The 18,226-nt window shown below is 41.0% G+C and overlaps 1 protein-coding gene across 7 annotated transcripts in view; it reads left to right on the forward strand.

Annotated features, from left to right (window-relative positions):
• col11a1a (collagen, type XI, alpha 1a) overlaps positions 1–18,226 on the forward strand; it is a 147,197-nt gene that overhangs the window by 23,380 nt on the left and 105,591 nt on the right. For all 7 annotated transcript variants that reach the window (XM_088322068.1, XM_088322063.1, XM_088322062.1 and 4 more), the window contains exon 4: positions 11,928–12,090. In XM_088322068.1, coding sequence (XP_088178194.1) covers positions 11,928–12,090 — 163 coding nt within the window. The remainder of the gene's footprint in view (positions 1–11,927; positions 12,091–18,226) is intronic.

Below are 18,226 nucleotides of genomic sequence, written 5' to 3' on the forward strand. Positions count from 1 at the left end.
GCAGGGGACACCCTGAACTGGTTGCCAGCCAATCGCAGGGCACACAGGGACAGACAACTCACTCGCTCATTTACACCTAGGGACAATTTGGATCGGCCAATTCACCTGAAATGCTTGTTTTTGGAATGTGGGAGGAAACCGGAGTGCCCGGAGAAAACCCACGCGAGCACGGGGAGAACATACAAACTCCGCACAGGAAGTCTGGAGCTGGATTTGAATCCACGCAGGAGGTTCCCAAGACATGAACTGTGCCGCACATGCGCTAACCACTGCGCCGCCGTGCTGCCCCAATGTGTGGATATGAAACTAAAAATATATTTTGTCAGGCCGTTTTTGTTATTTTTTTGTTAAAGTGCCGCACTTGATTCTTAAAGACGTCTTGCTGCTGTGGATTATTTCCCAATTCTTAGCCCATCAAAATGACAGATGGCATTAAAATGTTACCGTCAACTCCTCAAAAAATCTGTCAATACAGACGCTCCCCTACTTACGAACATTCAGGTTACGAACAACGGCACATACTGTACGAAATTTTTTTCCGAGATGTCGAAAATATCCGGACATTGCTGTAAGTTAGATTTTGTATTGTGTGCACCTTTTTCCAAGTAGAGGACATTACTGTAGTGCTTCTTTCCGCCACTACCGGCGTGTGGCACTGTGAGAGCTCAACCAGCATCCACCCCGAAGAAGAAAACCAGCTTCGTCTTTGAACTTTGACACTTTTATTCTTAAATATCTCGTGCATGCATTCAATGCTGTTGGTGTAAAGTGTAAAGAAGAGGCAAGCTGTTTAATTTAAAATAAAAGTGGAATAAGAAAGCTTGGTGCGGTTGAGAAAATAGTCGCTTTTTTTCGGCCCCTTTCGACCACAGAAGAGGAAGTAGAATGGACATGCATTTCAGGTGAATTGGCCGGTCCAAATTGTCCCTAGGTGTGACTGAGCGAGTGAGTTGTCTGTCCCCGTGTGCCCTGCGATTGGCTGGCAACCAGTTCAGGGTGTCCCCTGCCCACTGCCCGATGATTGCTGGGATGGGCTCCAGCACCCCGCGACCCTACTGAGGATAAGCGGTGCAGCTAATGAGATGAGATGAGAGAGAATAGAATAGAATAGAATAGAATAGAATAGAATATACCTTTATTGTCATTGTTACAAAATGGGTTGAACATATTGTGACAACGAAATTGGACGTGGCACTCCAGTGTCACATTTAACAGTGAGGATAAAAGCAAACAAAAAAGATAAAGGAACAAAGAAGATAAAGGTTATAATTTACACAATATTTACACAAGAAGTGCGGGCATGTAGGATGTTACATACAGTAGCCTAAGTCTTGAAGCCCATCTTCCAAAAGTAAGTCAAACTTAACTTTATTTATCTTTATAGAGCATGGTATTTTATTAAATGTTTATTTTTAGTACAACACAATGCAGGTTACTAATACAAGCCTTAAACTTCATACTTACATAAACCTTAAACATACAATTCCTACAAAATATAGCACTGAAGCAACTTAAGAACAAATTCAACTTACGAACAATCGTCTGTAAGTAGGGGAATGTCGGTTAATGTAACCTCTGAATTCATCACAAAATACAGGCTGTCAATATCATGAATCACCTCTCCTCCCGAGTCCTCACTTATCAACTATTTATTGTTATTGTTACCAAATGGGTTGAACATATTGTGACAACAAAATTGGACGTGGCACTCCAGTGTCACATTTAACAGTGAGGATAAAAGAAAACCTAAAACATAAAGGAACAAAGAAGATAAATATTATAATTTACACAATATCTACACAAGTGTGGGCATGTAGGATGTTACATACACTAGTCTTGAAGCCCATCTTCCAAAAGTAAGTCAAACTTAACTTTATTTATCTTCATAGAGCATGGTATTTTATGAAATGTTTATTTTTAGTACAACACAATGCAGGTTACTAATACAAGCCTTAAACTTCATACTTACATAAACCTTAAACATACAATTCCTACAAAATATAGCACTGAAGCAACTTAAGAACAAATTCAACTTACGAACAATCGTCTGTAAGTAGGGGAATGTCGGTTAATGTAACCTCTGAATTCATCACAAAATACAGGCTGTCAATATCATGAATCACCTCTCCTCCCGAGTCCTCACTTATCAACTATTTATTGTTATTGTTACCAAATGGGTTGAACATATTGTGACAACAAAATTGGACGTGGCACTCCAGTGTCACATTTAACAGTGAGGATAAAAGAAAACCTAAAACATAAAGGAACAAAGAAGATAAATATTATAATTTACACAATATCTACACAAGTGTGGGCATGTAGGATGTTACATACACTAGTCTTGAAGCCCATCTTCCAAAAGTAAGTCAAACTTAACTTTATTTATCTTCATAGAGCATGGTATTTTATGAAATGTTTATTTTTAGTACAACACAATGCAGGTTACTAATACAAGCCTTAAACTTCATACTTACATAAATCTTAAACATACAATTCCTACAAAATATAGCACTGAAGCAACTTAAGAACAAATTCAACCTAGGAACGATTGTCTGTAAGTAGGGGAATGTCGGTTAATGTAACCTCTGAATTCATCACCAAAGACAGGCTGTCAATATCATGAATCACCTCTCCTCCCGAGTCCTCACTTATAAAATATTACATTTCAGTTTAGCATTGGTCTCAGCTCTGCGAAATAAATGGTCCGGCTTTAATACCCGTGGGCCTTGGGCGATCTTACCTCTACTTTGTGCACAAAGACAGCCTTGGTCACTCTGGATTACAGGGGCACAGCAGGGACAGCAGTGGGCAACCTGACCTTATCCATGAACTCACTGCTGCTGTTATTTTAGAGGAAAAGCTGGAGGAGGCAGTGCTGAACATTCCCCCCCCACCCTTTTTTTTTTCTTTTACTTGTTAGATTACCTCACTCGGCCTGGAACAATGCTTACAGCCTTTTAGCATAAAACTGATTATAGGCTCCCGGGTTCAGAAATCCTCAGGTTCCCTCAAAGAGCTTTCCCTTAGCTGACATGAACCCTTGTGCAGGGATAAGGTGGAATAAATAAACAAAAAGGCTGGGGAGGAATTAATACATTTATATTCTGGCTTGGGTGATTTGTTGATGTCGTTATATAAATTTGTGTTGTTGCCACAGTAGCAGGCTACTGCTACACTGCGGATGGGTGGTTAGAGCGCTGCCCCACAGTGCGGAGAGAGAGAGAGAGGGAGAGAGAGAGAGAGAGAGAGAGAGAGAGAGAGAAAATAACAGATGATAGAGCAAAATTTAATAAAAAGACAAAGAGAACGAGACAAAGAGAAACAACGGGAGAGAAAAAGAAAAAGAGAGTGAAAGAGAGAAACAGAGAGTGAGAGATAAAGGGGGGAGAGTGAGAGAGAGAGGAATAGAGAGAGACAGGGAGAGAGGGACAGAGAGAGAGAGAGAGAGAGAGAGAGAGAAGAGAGAGAGAGAGAGAGAGAGAGAGAGAGAGAGAGAGAGAGAGAGAGAGAGAGAGAGAGAGAGAGAGAGAGAGAGAGAAAATAACGGATGATAGAGAAAAATATAGTAAAAAGACAAAGATAGAAAGAGACAAAGAGAAATAAAGGAAGAGAAAAAGAGAGAAACAGAGAGATGAAAGAGAGAGACAGAGAGTGAGAGATAAAGGGAGGGAGAGAGAGAGGGGAATAGAGAGAGAGGGAGAGAGAGAGAGAGAGAGAGAGAGAAAGAAATACAAGTACAGCGTCTTTGTGAGAGGCACCTGGCTTTGGCAACATCAAGTGGACCTATTTCAACCTGCAGCTCGTTTTTCTCTTGCGCTTCTGTGAGCGTTGTCCCGCCTGATCCGGCCCGCGGGCCGCCTGTTCGACACCCCTCGTTTAAAGCCACAAATAGAACATTAGTCATTATAACAGAGGTCCCCAATGAAATTGCCCTCAAGGAACACAAGGAAAGTCTTTAGGGTAGTTCCCAAAATAGCTCACAAGTAATTGGTCATTATGATTTTCTAGGAACCTTGAAAATAAAATATAATTATATCTTTTTCATCAAATTATCTATGTATATATTGTCAATATATTATTGAAAACAATTACCGGACTATAGGGTACACTTAAAAAACCTGCATTGGTCTTATGTAGTATTTTTAGAAGTGCGTGACTACAACAGGTTTTACGGTATACCGCATTCATGCAATTATTGATCAAACGTTATTCTGGCTTGGGTGGTTTGTTCATGTCGTCATATAAATTTGTGTTGTTGCCCCAGTAGCAGACAACTGCTACACTGCGGATGGGTGGTTGGCACGCAGCCCCACAATGCGGAGGTTCCGGGTTGAAGTCCAGCAACCGCGGCCTTCCCATGTCGGGTTTGCATGTTCTCCCCCCGGGCCATGTGGGTTTCCTCCAGGCACTTCGGTTTCCTCCCATATTCCCCATAACATGCATGTCAGGTTAATTGGCCGGTCCAAATTGTCCCTAGGTGTGAATGAGCGAGTGAGTTGTCTGTCCCCGTTCAGCGTGTCCTCTGCCCACTGGCCGAAGATAGCTGGGATGGGCTCCAGCACGCCCGCGACCCTACTGAGGATAAGCGGTGCAGATAATGAATGGATATTCTAGTTTGGGAATTTCACAGGAAGTCCATATTAGTCGATTTAGTTGAACTGCTCAGTAGATTCATGATGGCTCTGCTCGACCTTTTTCGGTTCGAATGAGATATTTCAGTTGGTAAGCAAACTCAGACTTTTGGAAACAGTGACAAAGACACCCCAGACTACTTCCTAATTAGGTATCAAGAGTCGAAAAACGATCCTCACTTAGGGCTGCCGCCCCCAACTCGTGACCCGAAACACCCTGAGCCAGTTCAGAGCTTCGGCAGTCTAGACGGCTTCCATTTTAAGAAATACCTCTCATTTTCCAGTTATTTTTACATTAATATTTCTAGATGTTGTACTACAGCAGGGGTGTCAAACTCATTTGAACTCGAGGTTCACACGATAGAACAAACATTCTGTCGGGGCCGGACTAGTTGATTAAAGAGAAAGAAAAAGAGATAAAGACATAAGAGAAGGAGGGAGGGGAAAGGAGAGAGGGCGGGACAAAGAAAGAAAAAGAGAGAGAGGGAAAGAGCGTGAGAAACAAAAGATAAAAAGTCGTGAGAGAGGGGGGAAAAGAAAGGGAGAGGAAGAAAGAAATCCAAAGAGAAATAGAAAGACAGAAGGAGAGAAAAGAGAAAAGAAAGCGCAAAGGGTAGGAAGAGAGAAAGAAAAGGAAAAAAGGAAGTTAGAGCAAAAGAGGTTAAAAGACACAGAGAGAGAAAGAGACAAAGAGGAACAAAGGAAGAGAAAAACAGACAGAGAGAGAGAGAGGGAGAGAGGGAGAGGGAGAGGGAGAGGGAGAGAGGGAGAGGAAGAGAGGGAGAGGGAGAGAGAGAGGGAGAGACAAAGAAATACAAGTACAGCGTCTTTGTGAGAGGCACCTGGCTTTGGCAACATCAAGTGGACCTATTTCAACCTGCAGCTCGTTTTTCTCTTGCGCTTCTTTGAGCGTTGTCTCGCCGGATAAGCGGTGCAGATAATAGATGGATGGATGGACAGTTCTTTCTGATTTCCGAAGAAAAAACCCTCTGATATCACTTGTCCTGGAATTGGCAGCCCTCACAGTCTACTTTCCTTTTTTTATTTAAAGTTGTCATGTCGGAAATACGGGGGGCGTTCCCAAAGAAACCCAAGGGCAAGGTGGGGAAGGGGCTACTGCCATGGATGGATATAACAATGCAAAACTATTGAAAGTATTCCATTAATTTCAAGTACCAAAGCCTCAAGAGCAGTGTTCTCGTTTGCTTGCGTCCCTGCGTCCTAGACGCATCATTTTTGCTGGGGACGCATAGTCTCAAATCAACGTGCGTCCCCGGGACGCAACGTTTTTGCCACAAAATTGTCATTATTATCCGATTACTTTTTTTTAACAAAGATTTACTGCACTCCAAACTTTTCGTCAGGCAGAGCCGCCACTGTTGTTTTGGTCTCGCCGGTCTCTGCCAACGAGATCTCGTTGTGTAGTGAAAGGAAGTCCGTCTTTTTTTAGAGAACCGGCTTTTCTGGCTCAACTCATTAAAAAGAGCCGGCTCTCAAACGGCTCACTTGCTTTGATGATTGATATTACGGATTATGTTGTATAAAGAAGTTAAGAAAAAAAGGAAGTATAAAAGGAGAAAATGAAAAAAAGACAGGTTTGTGGTTATCCCTTTAATCAGTATATTACCAAAAATAATCTGATGCAGGAAATGAATGAATAATTTGATGATTAAAACTAAATGAATATATAGATTTATATTCTATATTTGTCGCCAATTTACAATGTCAACCTCGATAACACTAAATTTTGGGGACCCATAGATCTCTTTTGGGACCCATAGATTTTTGAGCATGCGAGTCCCTGGGACCCATCACTTTTCACAGGTCAAATGAACACTGCAAGAGTGTAGCACAGCACATACATACTCCTCCTCGAGTACTAAAGGTAAGATTTAGACCGGTGGAATATATGCGCCGAAGAAGACTGCAACTTCTTAGCTTTTGCACAAATTAAATTAGTGTAGACATATCCTCATCATGCTAATTGCAAAAAGAAAGGCACATGACGTAGCTTTCAAGCTAAAAGCAAACGAGCAGTCAGATAAAGAAGGAAACAGAGCTACTGCACGTAAACTTCACTTAGCGAGCGTGTTTTTGAATAAGGGGGCGTGGGACGACGTCGATATGACAAAATCACTTTCCCATACTGGGGAAGACGGCTTTGACGACGTCAGTTCCAAGGAGGAAGATGAGGGCGGTTCACCGTGGTTTCTACGAATACGATATGTTTTTTTAACAGACCCGTTTACTGTGTTGCGAGCGTGTTGCTAGTAGCGTTTTGCTACCCTTCACAGGCACGGTTTGGGATGAAAGTTATAATATTATAATTAAAGCTTTGAAAACTCTCTCGGTGTACCGTCTTTCTTTGTACATATGTGTAACCGATGTATAATATGTGATTGCACCTGTATATTTTTGTAATGTATTTATTTGTATTTATTTTAGACACACATTCTGATATGTTTTGCACGGATGAACGAAAACTGAGGGGCGGAACAAACGCGGGGTGCCGGAATTTATTTGAGACACTTATTCTGATATGTTTTGCAAATTAAAAAGGAGGGGCAGAGCAAACGCGGGCTGACGGGAAGTGGGGCAAAGGTGAGTGAGACCTGTTGTCTCGGCGGACAATAGTGGATATATATTTTTCCCACCCTTACCTTTGGAAATATAGACTTTTTTTCCCTGGATTAGTTTCAACAGGTACCCGGACTCTGCAGGTCTGCATCAAACCTTAAGTACCGGTATCATTTTCTGTTTAATTTGCCGGCTGTGGTTTTTGGACTGTGTACTTTATATTCAGTTACAATCGCGGGACTCAAAGCCGGGTTTGGGCTAATTTTGTGATTGTGTTACATGTTTTAATGTGGGCGCATGCGGCTTATATACAGGTGCGGCTTGTGTAAGTACAAAATCGGTTTTCGGGGCGGCAGTAGCTCAGGAGGTAGAGCGCTCGTCTCAGGATCAAGGGATGCCAGTTCGAATCCCGGCTCGTCCGTGTTACATGTCGAAGTGTCCTTGGGTAAGACACTGAACCCCTAATACCCCCAATAAGCAGGTTAGCGCCTTACATGGCTGCAAGGCCTCTATTGGGAAATATGGAGCACATTGTAAAGCGCTTTGGAAAGTCATTGACTTGAAAAGCGCTATATAAATGTAGATCATTTTCATTTCATTTTCCTCTTAAAATGTGGTGGGTGCGGCTTATAATCAGGTGCGCTCTATAGTCCGGAATTTACGGTAAATATTGTGTAAATTATAACTATCACCTTATCCTCCTTGTTGTATAACCTTATCTTCTCTGTTCCTTTATCTTCTTGGTTTTTTACCTCACTGTGAACGTGTGAAACTGGAGTGCCATGCCCAATTCCGTTGTCACAATATGTTAACCCATTTTGTAACGATGACAATAAAGGTATATTCTATACTCTATTCTATTCTATTCTAAACTCTGTTGCTTTAATTCCTGCCATAACATAAAGACGTTTCGATTTATGAGCCGTAAAATAATTCAGGAACAATCAGATGTTTATCTGTGATTAATGCCTCGTACGCTCCATCTCCATGGTGCCAAGTCTCATCTTCCGCCTCAGAACAATGTTTTGACTATACTCCGGCGAGGCAAGTCTTCCTGGATTCCGACACACACTTTCCACAATGTTCACCGTGTCTGTCATGCCGAGTAACCCAGAAGGAGGATTAAGTTTGGGGTTTAATGAGTGTAATCCCGTGTTAAACAGGGCCAAAGTGTGGGGGCAAGAATGTGCTCGGCCGCCGCCTGGTATGCAATAACTCTTAAGCGCGGTGGTGCAAAGTAGAAGGAGGTGTCATACTCACGTGTGACCCCAGTTGGCCCGTTGTACATTGAGATGTTCCTCTACAAAATGACTGTATAGAAAACTCACCCGAGTATAAGTCTTTTGTGATATTTGTATGTAAGAAGCACGGGACTACAAGGCACATGGAATTAAAACTAGAGTAAAGAACTGGGCAGCACGGCGGCGCAGTGGCTAGCGCATGTGGGAACCTCCTGCGTGGGTTCAAATCCAGCTCCAGACTTCCTGTGCGGAGTTTGTATGTTCTCCCCGTGCTTGCGTGGGTTTCCTTCGGGCACTCCGGTTTCCCACGTTCCAAAAACATTCATTTGAGGTGAATTGGCCGGTCCAAATTGTCCCTAGGTGTGAACGAGCGAGTGAGTTGTCTCCCTGTGTGCCCTGCGATTGGCTGGCAACCAGTTCAGGGTGTCCCCTGCCCACTGCCCGATGATTGCTGGGATGGGCTCCAGCACCCCCGCGACCCTACTGAGGATAAGCGATGTAGCTAATGAGATGAGATGAGATGAGTAAAGAACTGGGGCTCAGGAGGTAGAGCGCTCGTCTTGGGATCAAGAGATCGCAGTTCAAATCCTGGCTCCTCCGTGTTACATGTGAAAGTGTCCTTGGGTAAGACACTGAACCCCTTATACCCCCAATAAGCAGGTTAGCGCCTGACATGGCCGCACGGCCGCTATAGGGAAATATGAAGCACACTGTAATGCGCTTTGGGAAGTCTTGACTTGAAAAGCGCAATATCATTTCATTTCATTTCATATTTCTGCTTTGATTGATCCGTTTGAATATATCAAAGATCCAGGGTTGGGTAGGGTTACTTTAACTGGATTACTTTCAATTACTTTTGGATTACTCCAATACCAAATATGCTAATAAAAGACAAAAGAAACTAAATATGAAAAAAAATGACTCAATTTTGTGCAGGCTTGGGGAGTTGATGTTGGCAAGCTGTTTGGATTTATTTTCATTTTGTTTCTGTCGCATTTTATGTTAGTTTTGCCGAAGATCAAAGAGATCAAAGCCAGGAGAGAAAGCTTACCAAGTGTTGTGAGTCATAATTTTATTCATATTTAGTTTCTTTTGTCTTGTATTAGCATATTTGGTATTGGAGTCATCCAAAAGTAATTGAAAGTAATCCAGTTAAAGTAACCCTACCCAACCCTGCACAGATCACAATTGCATAACTTTGGATTAAATGGGAATCAAACCAGGATCGCGGCAGGGAGTGCGCCGTATGATATCCACTAGTTGTCATGATTGCCGATTCAAGGCACCTGTGACTGCCCAATTGGAGTCTCTTTTTAAACCCCCAGCTTTCAAGAGGACAGCGTCAGATCGTAGGCAAGCTCATTCCGTCCGACATTTTTCCTGCCCTGTTTTCCTCTGCCTGACACCCGTTGCCGACCTGTTTCTGGACTCGATTCTGCCCTGTTCTGTCATCCCGACATCCGACCTGTTTTGCCCCGCTACCTGCCCCGCTACCTGCCTGACACCTGTTGCTGACCTCGTTTCCGAACTCGATACCACCCTTGCTCTCCCGTCCCAGCTAACGACTAGTATTCCTGCAAATCTACGATCATCCTCGCTCGACACAGAAGTGCCACTTCCGCGTTTCCAGCCACCTGCTACCCGTGTCCATCGATCCTCGGATTATCAATAAAACTGATTAAACAAACGCTACTGGGTCCTGTTTCCGTTCTGGTCCTGACACTAATGTCACGGACCAGAAACATAAACAGGACCCACTCACGTAACGTTTCTCTCAGTTTTATTGGGAAGAAAGGGAAGGATTGCACACACGATCTGGTGATCGCTGGTCGCAGGAAGCATTTCGCTTTAAACAGCGATGGTGGTGTCGGGAATGGAAAAAACGGTTTAGTAGCAGGGAAAGAAGAGTAAAAATGTGGTTGGGATCGGAAACAAGTCGAAAGCCAGGAGCGGAGAGTGAGAGTAGACGTGGTCGAGATCAAAAACGGATCGTTATTAAGGACGGGAGAACAGATGTGGTCGAGATCAAAACAGGTCAAAATTCGGAACGGGTGAGCAGATGTGGTCGAGATCAAAACAGATCATAGCAGGAGACAAACAGGAGCAAAAAACAGGACAAGGGCTTGCCGTGTAAAAACAGAGATTCGCAGACGGACCGACAAAAGGGGACTTACAGGACAGAGTTTAAATACTGAGAGGGAGCCAATCTGTCAACAAGCAGCAGCTGGCGCCACATGGGCGGAGCCAATTGGGCAGCAAGGCAACCGTGACGACTAGGGATGCAGACAACACATGAAAAGGCACACTGCTTTTACTTACGCTGCCAACAATACGGAGACCCAGCTTATCTTTGAAGAGCCGGATGCCATGTTACATTACAAAAACACCAGCGGCCAGATGATGAAGGTGCTGTATTCGAGTCGAATCAGAAAGCTCCTCTTTCTACTGGTAACCATAGAAACCAGTACTATTTCATGTGAAGGAGGAAATCCCTACCTAAAAAACAGCCTGGAGAGGGATAGGTACCTCCTGTAATTGCCCAAGACACACCAGAGGAAGTGGTGGCCCGACGACCCACGTAGTTAAGGGATCCGTGAACCAGATTGTTGATGTTATCATTGGACCGGACCGCATGAATATTGTCAGACACCCGTCTGTGGTGGAGGTTGTGGACCACTGAAATATGGCATTGTATTGCAAAGCCTTTATGAAGCACACGGGATTTGAAACTAAATGAGGAGAAAGGCATTGTGGGAAGTAGTTTGGTCGTTCTGAACTGAATCAAGAGAGTGGCACTCCAATGTGGTTGTCCTGAAAGATAGAAACAAACACATGGTTGCATGTATTCAAAATGCTTGTCACCATTATTGCACGACTTTATAATGCTCGGGGGTGTCCGGAAGCATGAAGTTATTCGATGCAGGCTTCTGATTGGCTGCCGAGTATGCAAATTGCCAAACGAAACGAAATTCCGAAATTTCCAAAACGAACGAAGATTTCGGAGTAAAACGTTTTATTTGTTATTGGACCGGACGGCAAGAATATTTTCGGACACCCGTCTGTGATAGAGGTTGTTGACCACTGAAATATGGCATTGTATCGCAAAGTCTTTATGAAACACACGGGATTTGAAACTAAATAAGGAGAAAGGCATTGTGGGAAGTAGTTTGGTCGTTCTGAACTGGATCAAGAGTAAGGCACTCTAATGTGGTTGTCCTGATAGATATAAACAAACACATGGTTGCATGTATTCAAAATGTTTGTCACCATTATTTTGCAATTGTGTTAAGCGATAAAATCTGATAAATAATTGCACAAATACGGTAACGCGTTTCTAGCTTTGTCCTCATATAAGGCACATGGTATTAAAAAGCACACATCCGAATTTCTGCCCAAGTTGGGTTTTTTTTGGTTGTATCGTATACGATACTCAAGGTTTTCCTCATCAATTTTTCATTCTGGTTTTGCTGTTAAACAGGTGGCACCGTGTTGCTATCAGTGTGGAGAAAAAGACAGTCACCATCATTGTGGACTGCAAGAAGAAGATCACCAAACCTCTCCTGAGAAGCGACCACACCTCCATCAGCACCGATGGCATTACCGTCTTTGGCACCAGGATCCTTGATGAAGATTTTTTCCAGGTAACATGGCTTTCCTTGACGTGTGTACAGTGTTCGCTCTAATTGCGCACTGCTCGCACTTTCTCAGCGCACAAGAAAATCTAGCCAGCGCAAAAAAATCAGGGCTGAAAATTACTAATTAAGAAGCGACTTAAGTCAAAGTTACAGTGCATAAAGGTAAAAATAGACAGGTTCCCCTGACGTTGTGTCCTAAATGCGGTATTTTGAAGTCGAGTCGAAGTAGAACGAAGTTGAGTCAAGTTAGTAGAGCTTGTCGAGAACCGGCTTCTTTGGCTCGGCTCACTAAAAGGAACCGGCTCTTTCGGGTCCTAAACGGCTCTTCAGGTTGTTTTTGCTCCTTTAATCCCAACATGACCAAATATTATGTAAAATGATGCACAAAATGACTTAAAGGAAGGGGGGAATAGAACAAAAAAGAAAAAAAATACCAAAATGAAAAAGTAGTGAAAAGCTGAGAAAAAAAGAAACAAAAGGAAGAGAAAAAAGAAGGAAAAATTTAGAAAAAAGCCAGAAAAAAGAAAAGAAAGAAATGGAGGAAAAAAGTAAATAGAGAACAAAAAGAAAAAAGTAACAGCTCGGAAAAAATAAACAGAATTAGATTTTTTTTAAAGGAATTTTAAAAAAAGTAGAAAAAAACACGGAAAAAAGAAGAAAAAGTTTGTGTTGCATTCAAATAATTTCCAATGACATCAAGTGAATCTTGTTGCCAACATTGTACTTCCACTAAAAAATTAAGATTAAGTACAGTTCTGTATCTTACAACCGACTCAATAAGCCCCCAAAAATGTTAATATTATGCGACAAAATATATCAGGAAATAAAAAGAAATGGAAATCTTGTGAAAGAATTGTTGTAAAAACAAATGACGTTTGTAGGCCCTGCAACCTTTGCAATCGTACATGAGTCTATTCATTCAAAAGTGAAAATGTTTTTTGCATTGCCGGAAACTCAGCAAAATGTAACTTGATGTCAAGTTTTGGACGTGTTTGATCATGACTTAGTTGCCACACTTGGGATTGCCGTTGCTCACTGTTGTTTCAAGCGTTGCTCACCAACTTTGTGTGAACGCTCAGACCCGTGGAAAATTAGGGGGGAACATTGCGTGTGTGCATTCATGGCTAGAGGCGAATACAGTATTGAGGTGGAGTTGCTATGAACCAGGATTGATCTTGGTGCTTTGACTGGACGACATGTCGGTGCAGTTTTTGCACATATTTCTGCTTTATGGCCATATATCCTGTATATGCTGTGACATTCAATGGCGTCTTATCTCCTACATTGCATGGAAGTAGAGAAATATTTTGTGTTTTGTTGACAGGGTTGGGTAGGGTTACTTTAACTTGATTACTTTCGATTACTTTTGGATTACTCCAATACCAAATATGAATAAAATGACTCAATTTTGTGCAGGCTTGGGGAGTAACGGAATACATGGAACGGCAAAAATGATGTTGGCAAGCTGTTTGGATTTATTTTCATTTTGTTTCTGTGGCATTTTATGTTCGTTTTGCCGGAGATCAAAGAGATCAAAGCCAGGAGAGAAAGCTTACCACGTGTTGTGAGTCATCATTTTATTCATATTTAGTTTCTTTTGTCTTTTATGAGTATATTCGGTATTGGAGTCATCCAAAAGTCATTGAAAGTAATCAAGTTAAAGTAACCCTACCCAACCCTGTTTGTTTATAATAGCAGTGTCTGAAACTCATGAGAAAAAGTTAGCGGACACCAGGGCAGACAACTCTGAAAAGTTGCCTGCCCCATTCTTTTTAACTAGAAACACAATAAGACTATTCGCAAAAAAAAAACATTGTTGCAAAGTATTAAGGATTGATAATCAGAATATACAACAGAACGACACTTTAAAATTAAGTTTATTATAAATCTACTTAAAACATTCGTTGCATGTTAATGACATCGCTGTTTTCCATCTGTCATTAGTATGTACCTGTATTTACTCATTCATTCATGCAATGTTTGCATCGCGTCGTCTGCTACAAGCCTCATGAACTCCTCTTTCCGCGATGCTTTTAATGTATGTTTACGTTTCGTAGCGTCAACAATTTTGTTAGCTTCTTTTGAATCTTTCTTCTGGGGCTGAGGTTTTGGCTTGATTCCCGGGAAGAATATGTCAGAGTGTGCAGTTTCCTCATGCGTGAGAAGATAAGCAGGACATTGTGGTTCAGCCTCCTGGCATATTTATTCCTCAACAGCAAGCAAACAACAACACGGCTCCATTTAATACAACATGGCGATCAACAATTAGCAAAACGAAAAATGGTGCGTGCGTAATGACGTCACACAATGAAAACGTCTTATTGCAATAGCACGAGTAAGAGCGCCATTAAATTGACAACTCTTAACAATTCCTAAACACTTATCGATTTTTCTTGTGTTCTCTGTGCGTTTACTTTGGAAAATGATATGCAAATTAAAAAAAAAAAAATCGATGCAGGCTTCTGATTGGCTGCCGAGTATGCAAATTGCCAAACGAACCGAAAATACGAAATTTTTAAACGAACCAAAATTTCCAAAACAAACGAATATTTTGGAGTAAAACGTTTTATTTGTTTAAAAAAAAAAATCTTGAAAAAGTTGTCGGCCACCCGATCGCTATTACCGGTAGTAAATTCCTGAATTTAGTTTAAAGCTTTTTTTCTTGTAATTAGAAATGTTTAAAAAAGGTACAGTATCTATTATATCAATCAATCCAATTTATTTGTAAAGCAAATTTTGGGGCAAAAAATTGCAACCCAAAATGCTGTATAAAAACATTCAGTGTACAATAATTCAATTCAGTGTGCGGTCCCTTCTCAAGATTTCTTCATTTTCCTCATGTTGAGATTTTTGAGTTTTTCCTTGCCCTCATGTAGGTTTTAGATCAGGGGATGGTTTAATAATCTGTAGTCTGTGCAGCCCTTTTAGACTCTTTGTGATTAAGGGGATCACAAATAAACATGACTTGACTACAATAAGACAATGAAATTCCCATCTTTTATCCACACCCAACAACCTAAAACACTTAATACACAGACGCAAACATTGGTTAAACTACAATAAAAACAAAATAAATAATACTAGAAATAAAATATTATTCTGGCAAGAAAAGGAACGCCTAAACTTTGTTCTAAACTTAGTTATACAGCTACATAGCTCAATTTTGATAATTATTAGTTAGTTATTGAACAATATCGCTAGAAGATAAACACAGCTAGCTTGCAGCTAGCTATGGCTACGTTTTCATTCCAAACAATGGAAACAAATCTAAGTAACAGCCTTCACACTGTAACTAGCTAACTGGCTTACAAAATAACTATACATTAGCTTAGCTTGTTTACTATATAAAGCCGTATAACTCAATTCTGCTAGCTAGTAGCTAGCAGTAGATGGCTCTAGCTAAAAGTTACATCCATGAAATGGACTCCAGCGCCTGACTTCTCTGCCCCGCTTATTCTGCCCAGCGATCGCCGAATCGATGGCATTTGTGTCCCCACGCATGAATGCTCCGCTTTCGTAAATAAAGCTTGGTGTGAAGTTGTTACGCGTTTGGGTCTACCGTCTGTTCGGGTTCTGACAATGAGAAATACCCTGCTTCTAAATATTACAACCTGGTAATAACAATAACAACATTGTAACAACATAGTAATAACATAAATTGCTATTTTGGAAACAACATTTCAATTTCGTAGCCCTTCTCGCTTATCGGTAACAAAAGAGTAGCTCTCAGGTTCAAAATGGTTGGCGACCGCTGGTCTCTAATGTATTTATTTCTATACGTTTTAATTCGGCAACACATCAGGGAGACTATTTGGTTGTAACTATGACTTTCATTGTAGGGAATTGTGAACTGTAATAACACATGTATGTAGAGTATAGTTTTTAGGTTTTTTTAATGGTTACATTTCGGATCAGTAACGGTCACTTGTCTCAAGGTTATGTGAGGATAGGGTGGTGGAGTGAACCATCAAATAATGCCATTGACACTCTAGGTCAACCCTTGTGGGAAGGAAGGGTCACAGCGAGGTTATGTTTGCTTATGGTGTAGGCTCACAATGTTTATGAGCAGCCATTATTAGGATGCCATTTTTTTTCTCTGGTGTAGTTCATCGTTGCTACAGGGACCTGAAAACTTTTGAATATGTAGCTTATTTAGTGTATTTTTTCTTTCTCCTCGCACATTTTGTCGGTTTAAATTGAATGAATGAATGAATTATTTCGAACATTAAAATAAAAACAGAAGAAAAACAAGAACTCAACAACACAATAATGTTACATAATATGTTCGAAAAGGGGCAGTAAGAAGCAGATGCTTATATTCCCTACCCCTTCATCTTCCCTATTAAATACACCAATGATAATAACAACAATAGTAATAATAATATTAATAATAACAGTGATGATATAACAATAGCAACAATAACAACAAAGTTAACCATAGTTCTAGTTGCACTATTCCCAATCTCTCGTATCACTCATACCCCATTTTCTTCATCTCTGTATTCCGCCAGTAATGTTTTTTTGTATTGAAATTTGAAAAAGTGAAAAGTTGGACATTGTTTGATCTCGTCTTGTAAATTGTTCCAAAGTTTGACTCCACACACAGACACGCACATACTTTTCCTGGTGGTTCTCACCTTTGGGATTATGAATTTACTACAGCCCCTTAGTTATAATTTCCCTCTTTCCGAATGAATAATTTATGGTTGTTTTCTGGCACTATGTTTTTTGTTGACCTTAAATAGCAGTTGTGAAGTAAAAAAAAAATTACTAAATCATCCAATTTTAATAATTTGGACTGCAGGAATAAAATATTAGTCTGATCTCGATATCCCTCCCTGTGTATAGTTCTAATTGCATGTTTTTGGAGGATAAAATTATTGCCCCAGACTTCTGCACAATATGTTAAGTATGGCGGAACTAGAGAACAATATAATAAATACAATGCATTATAGTTTAAAATGAATTTGGCTTTATTAATTATTGAAATGCTTTTAGATACTTTAGTTTGTATGTGTCTGATGTGTGTTTTCCAGCTTAATTTATTGTCTATTATGACCCCTAAAAACTTCTTTTGCAGCACCATCCATTTTTACTTCTAAATCTTGATTTGCCTTGCGATTACCAAAGATTACTACTTTGGTTTTATTTAGATTTAAAGATACATTTAGGTTGATTAATTCACGATTAACACAGGTTACTAAATCAATATCGTTATCATTTGAATAGAAAATGTTAGTGTCGTCTGCAAATGTTACTATTTCCAATAGTTTTGAAACATTAGAAATATCGTTAATATATAAATTAAATAACTTTGGACCCAGGATAGAACCCTGTTGTACTCCGCAACCGATGTCCGAGTATTCAGATGACAACTCTCCCATTTTCACATATTGCTTGAATCCCTTGCAAAGCCACGCCCCTAATGCCATATCTTTCCAGTTTTTTTAATCGTATATTATGATTAATTAGCTATACGAGTGGGTCTTGAAGGCAGCATCTGTTTAAAACAAGGCGCCCACTCAGTTGACAAAGTGGACGCGCTGAAAATAGAGGCTGCAAGTCCGCCGACAGGGTCTTCACTGTGTGGTTTTTGGAACGGCTTTTCTGTCTGTTCTGTGTCCGGGCTCTGCGCAAATCCACAGGGCCCGTCGCACGCTGAGATGTAAAAAGCGGGAAGGAAATACCGAAGTCTTAAGCACACACACGCTTACAATGAGAAAATAAACAGAGAAAGCTGTTCACCGAAAACGATATTTTTGTTTGTTACGAGGATTGGGCTTCGAGCCACGGGGATGACGTTTTTGGGTTTGAAAACACAAAGGATGTTTAAGATAATTTTGTGATTTTATAGGTTACTTTTTGAATATTAAAATATTTCTTTTTTATTTTGGTACACTGGCCTTTATTTTGCATAGACGTCTATTCATGCCATCTCTGGCCCAGGTTTGAGGTGAGCACCTTTGGAAAGGAATCCGCTTGAGATGAATGGAAGTCTTTCATACCCCCTCCACCCCATAACTTCCTCGTCTCCTCCCTTCCCTGTGTATTCTGCCCCCTGCTCCTCCGTCCTACCCCCACTATCCTCTCTCCCCTACCTTGAGGCCTCCCCACCATGCCCAAGCAATGAGACCACCTATTC

This window comes from Urocampus carinirostris, chromosome 18 (assembly GCF_059441175.1).
Source record: "Urocampus carinirostris isolate Australia breed hairy pipefish chromosome 18, RoL_Ucar_1.0, whole genome shotgun sequence".
NCBI lineage: Eukaryota > Metazoa > Chordata > Actinopteri > Syngnathiformes > Syngnathidae > Urocampus > Urocampus carinirostris.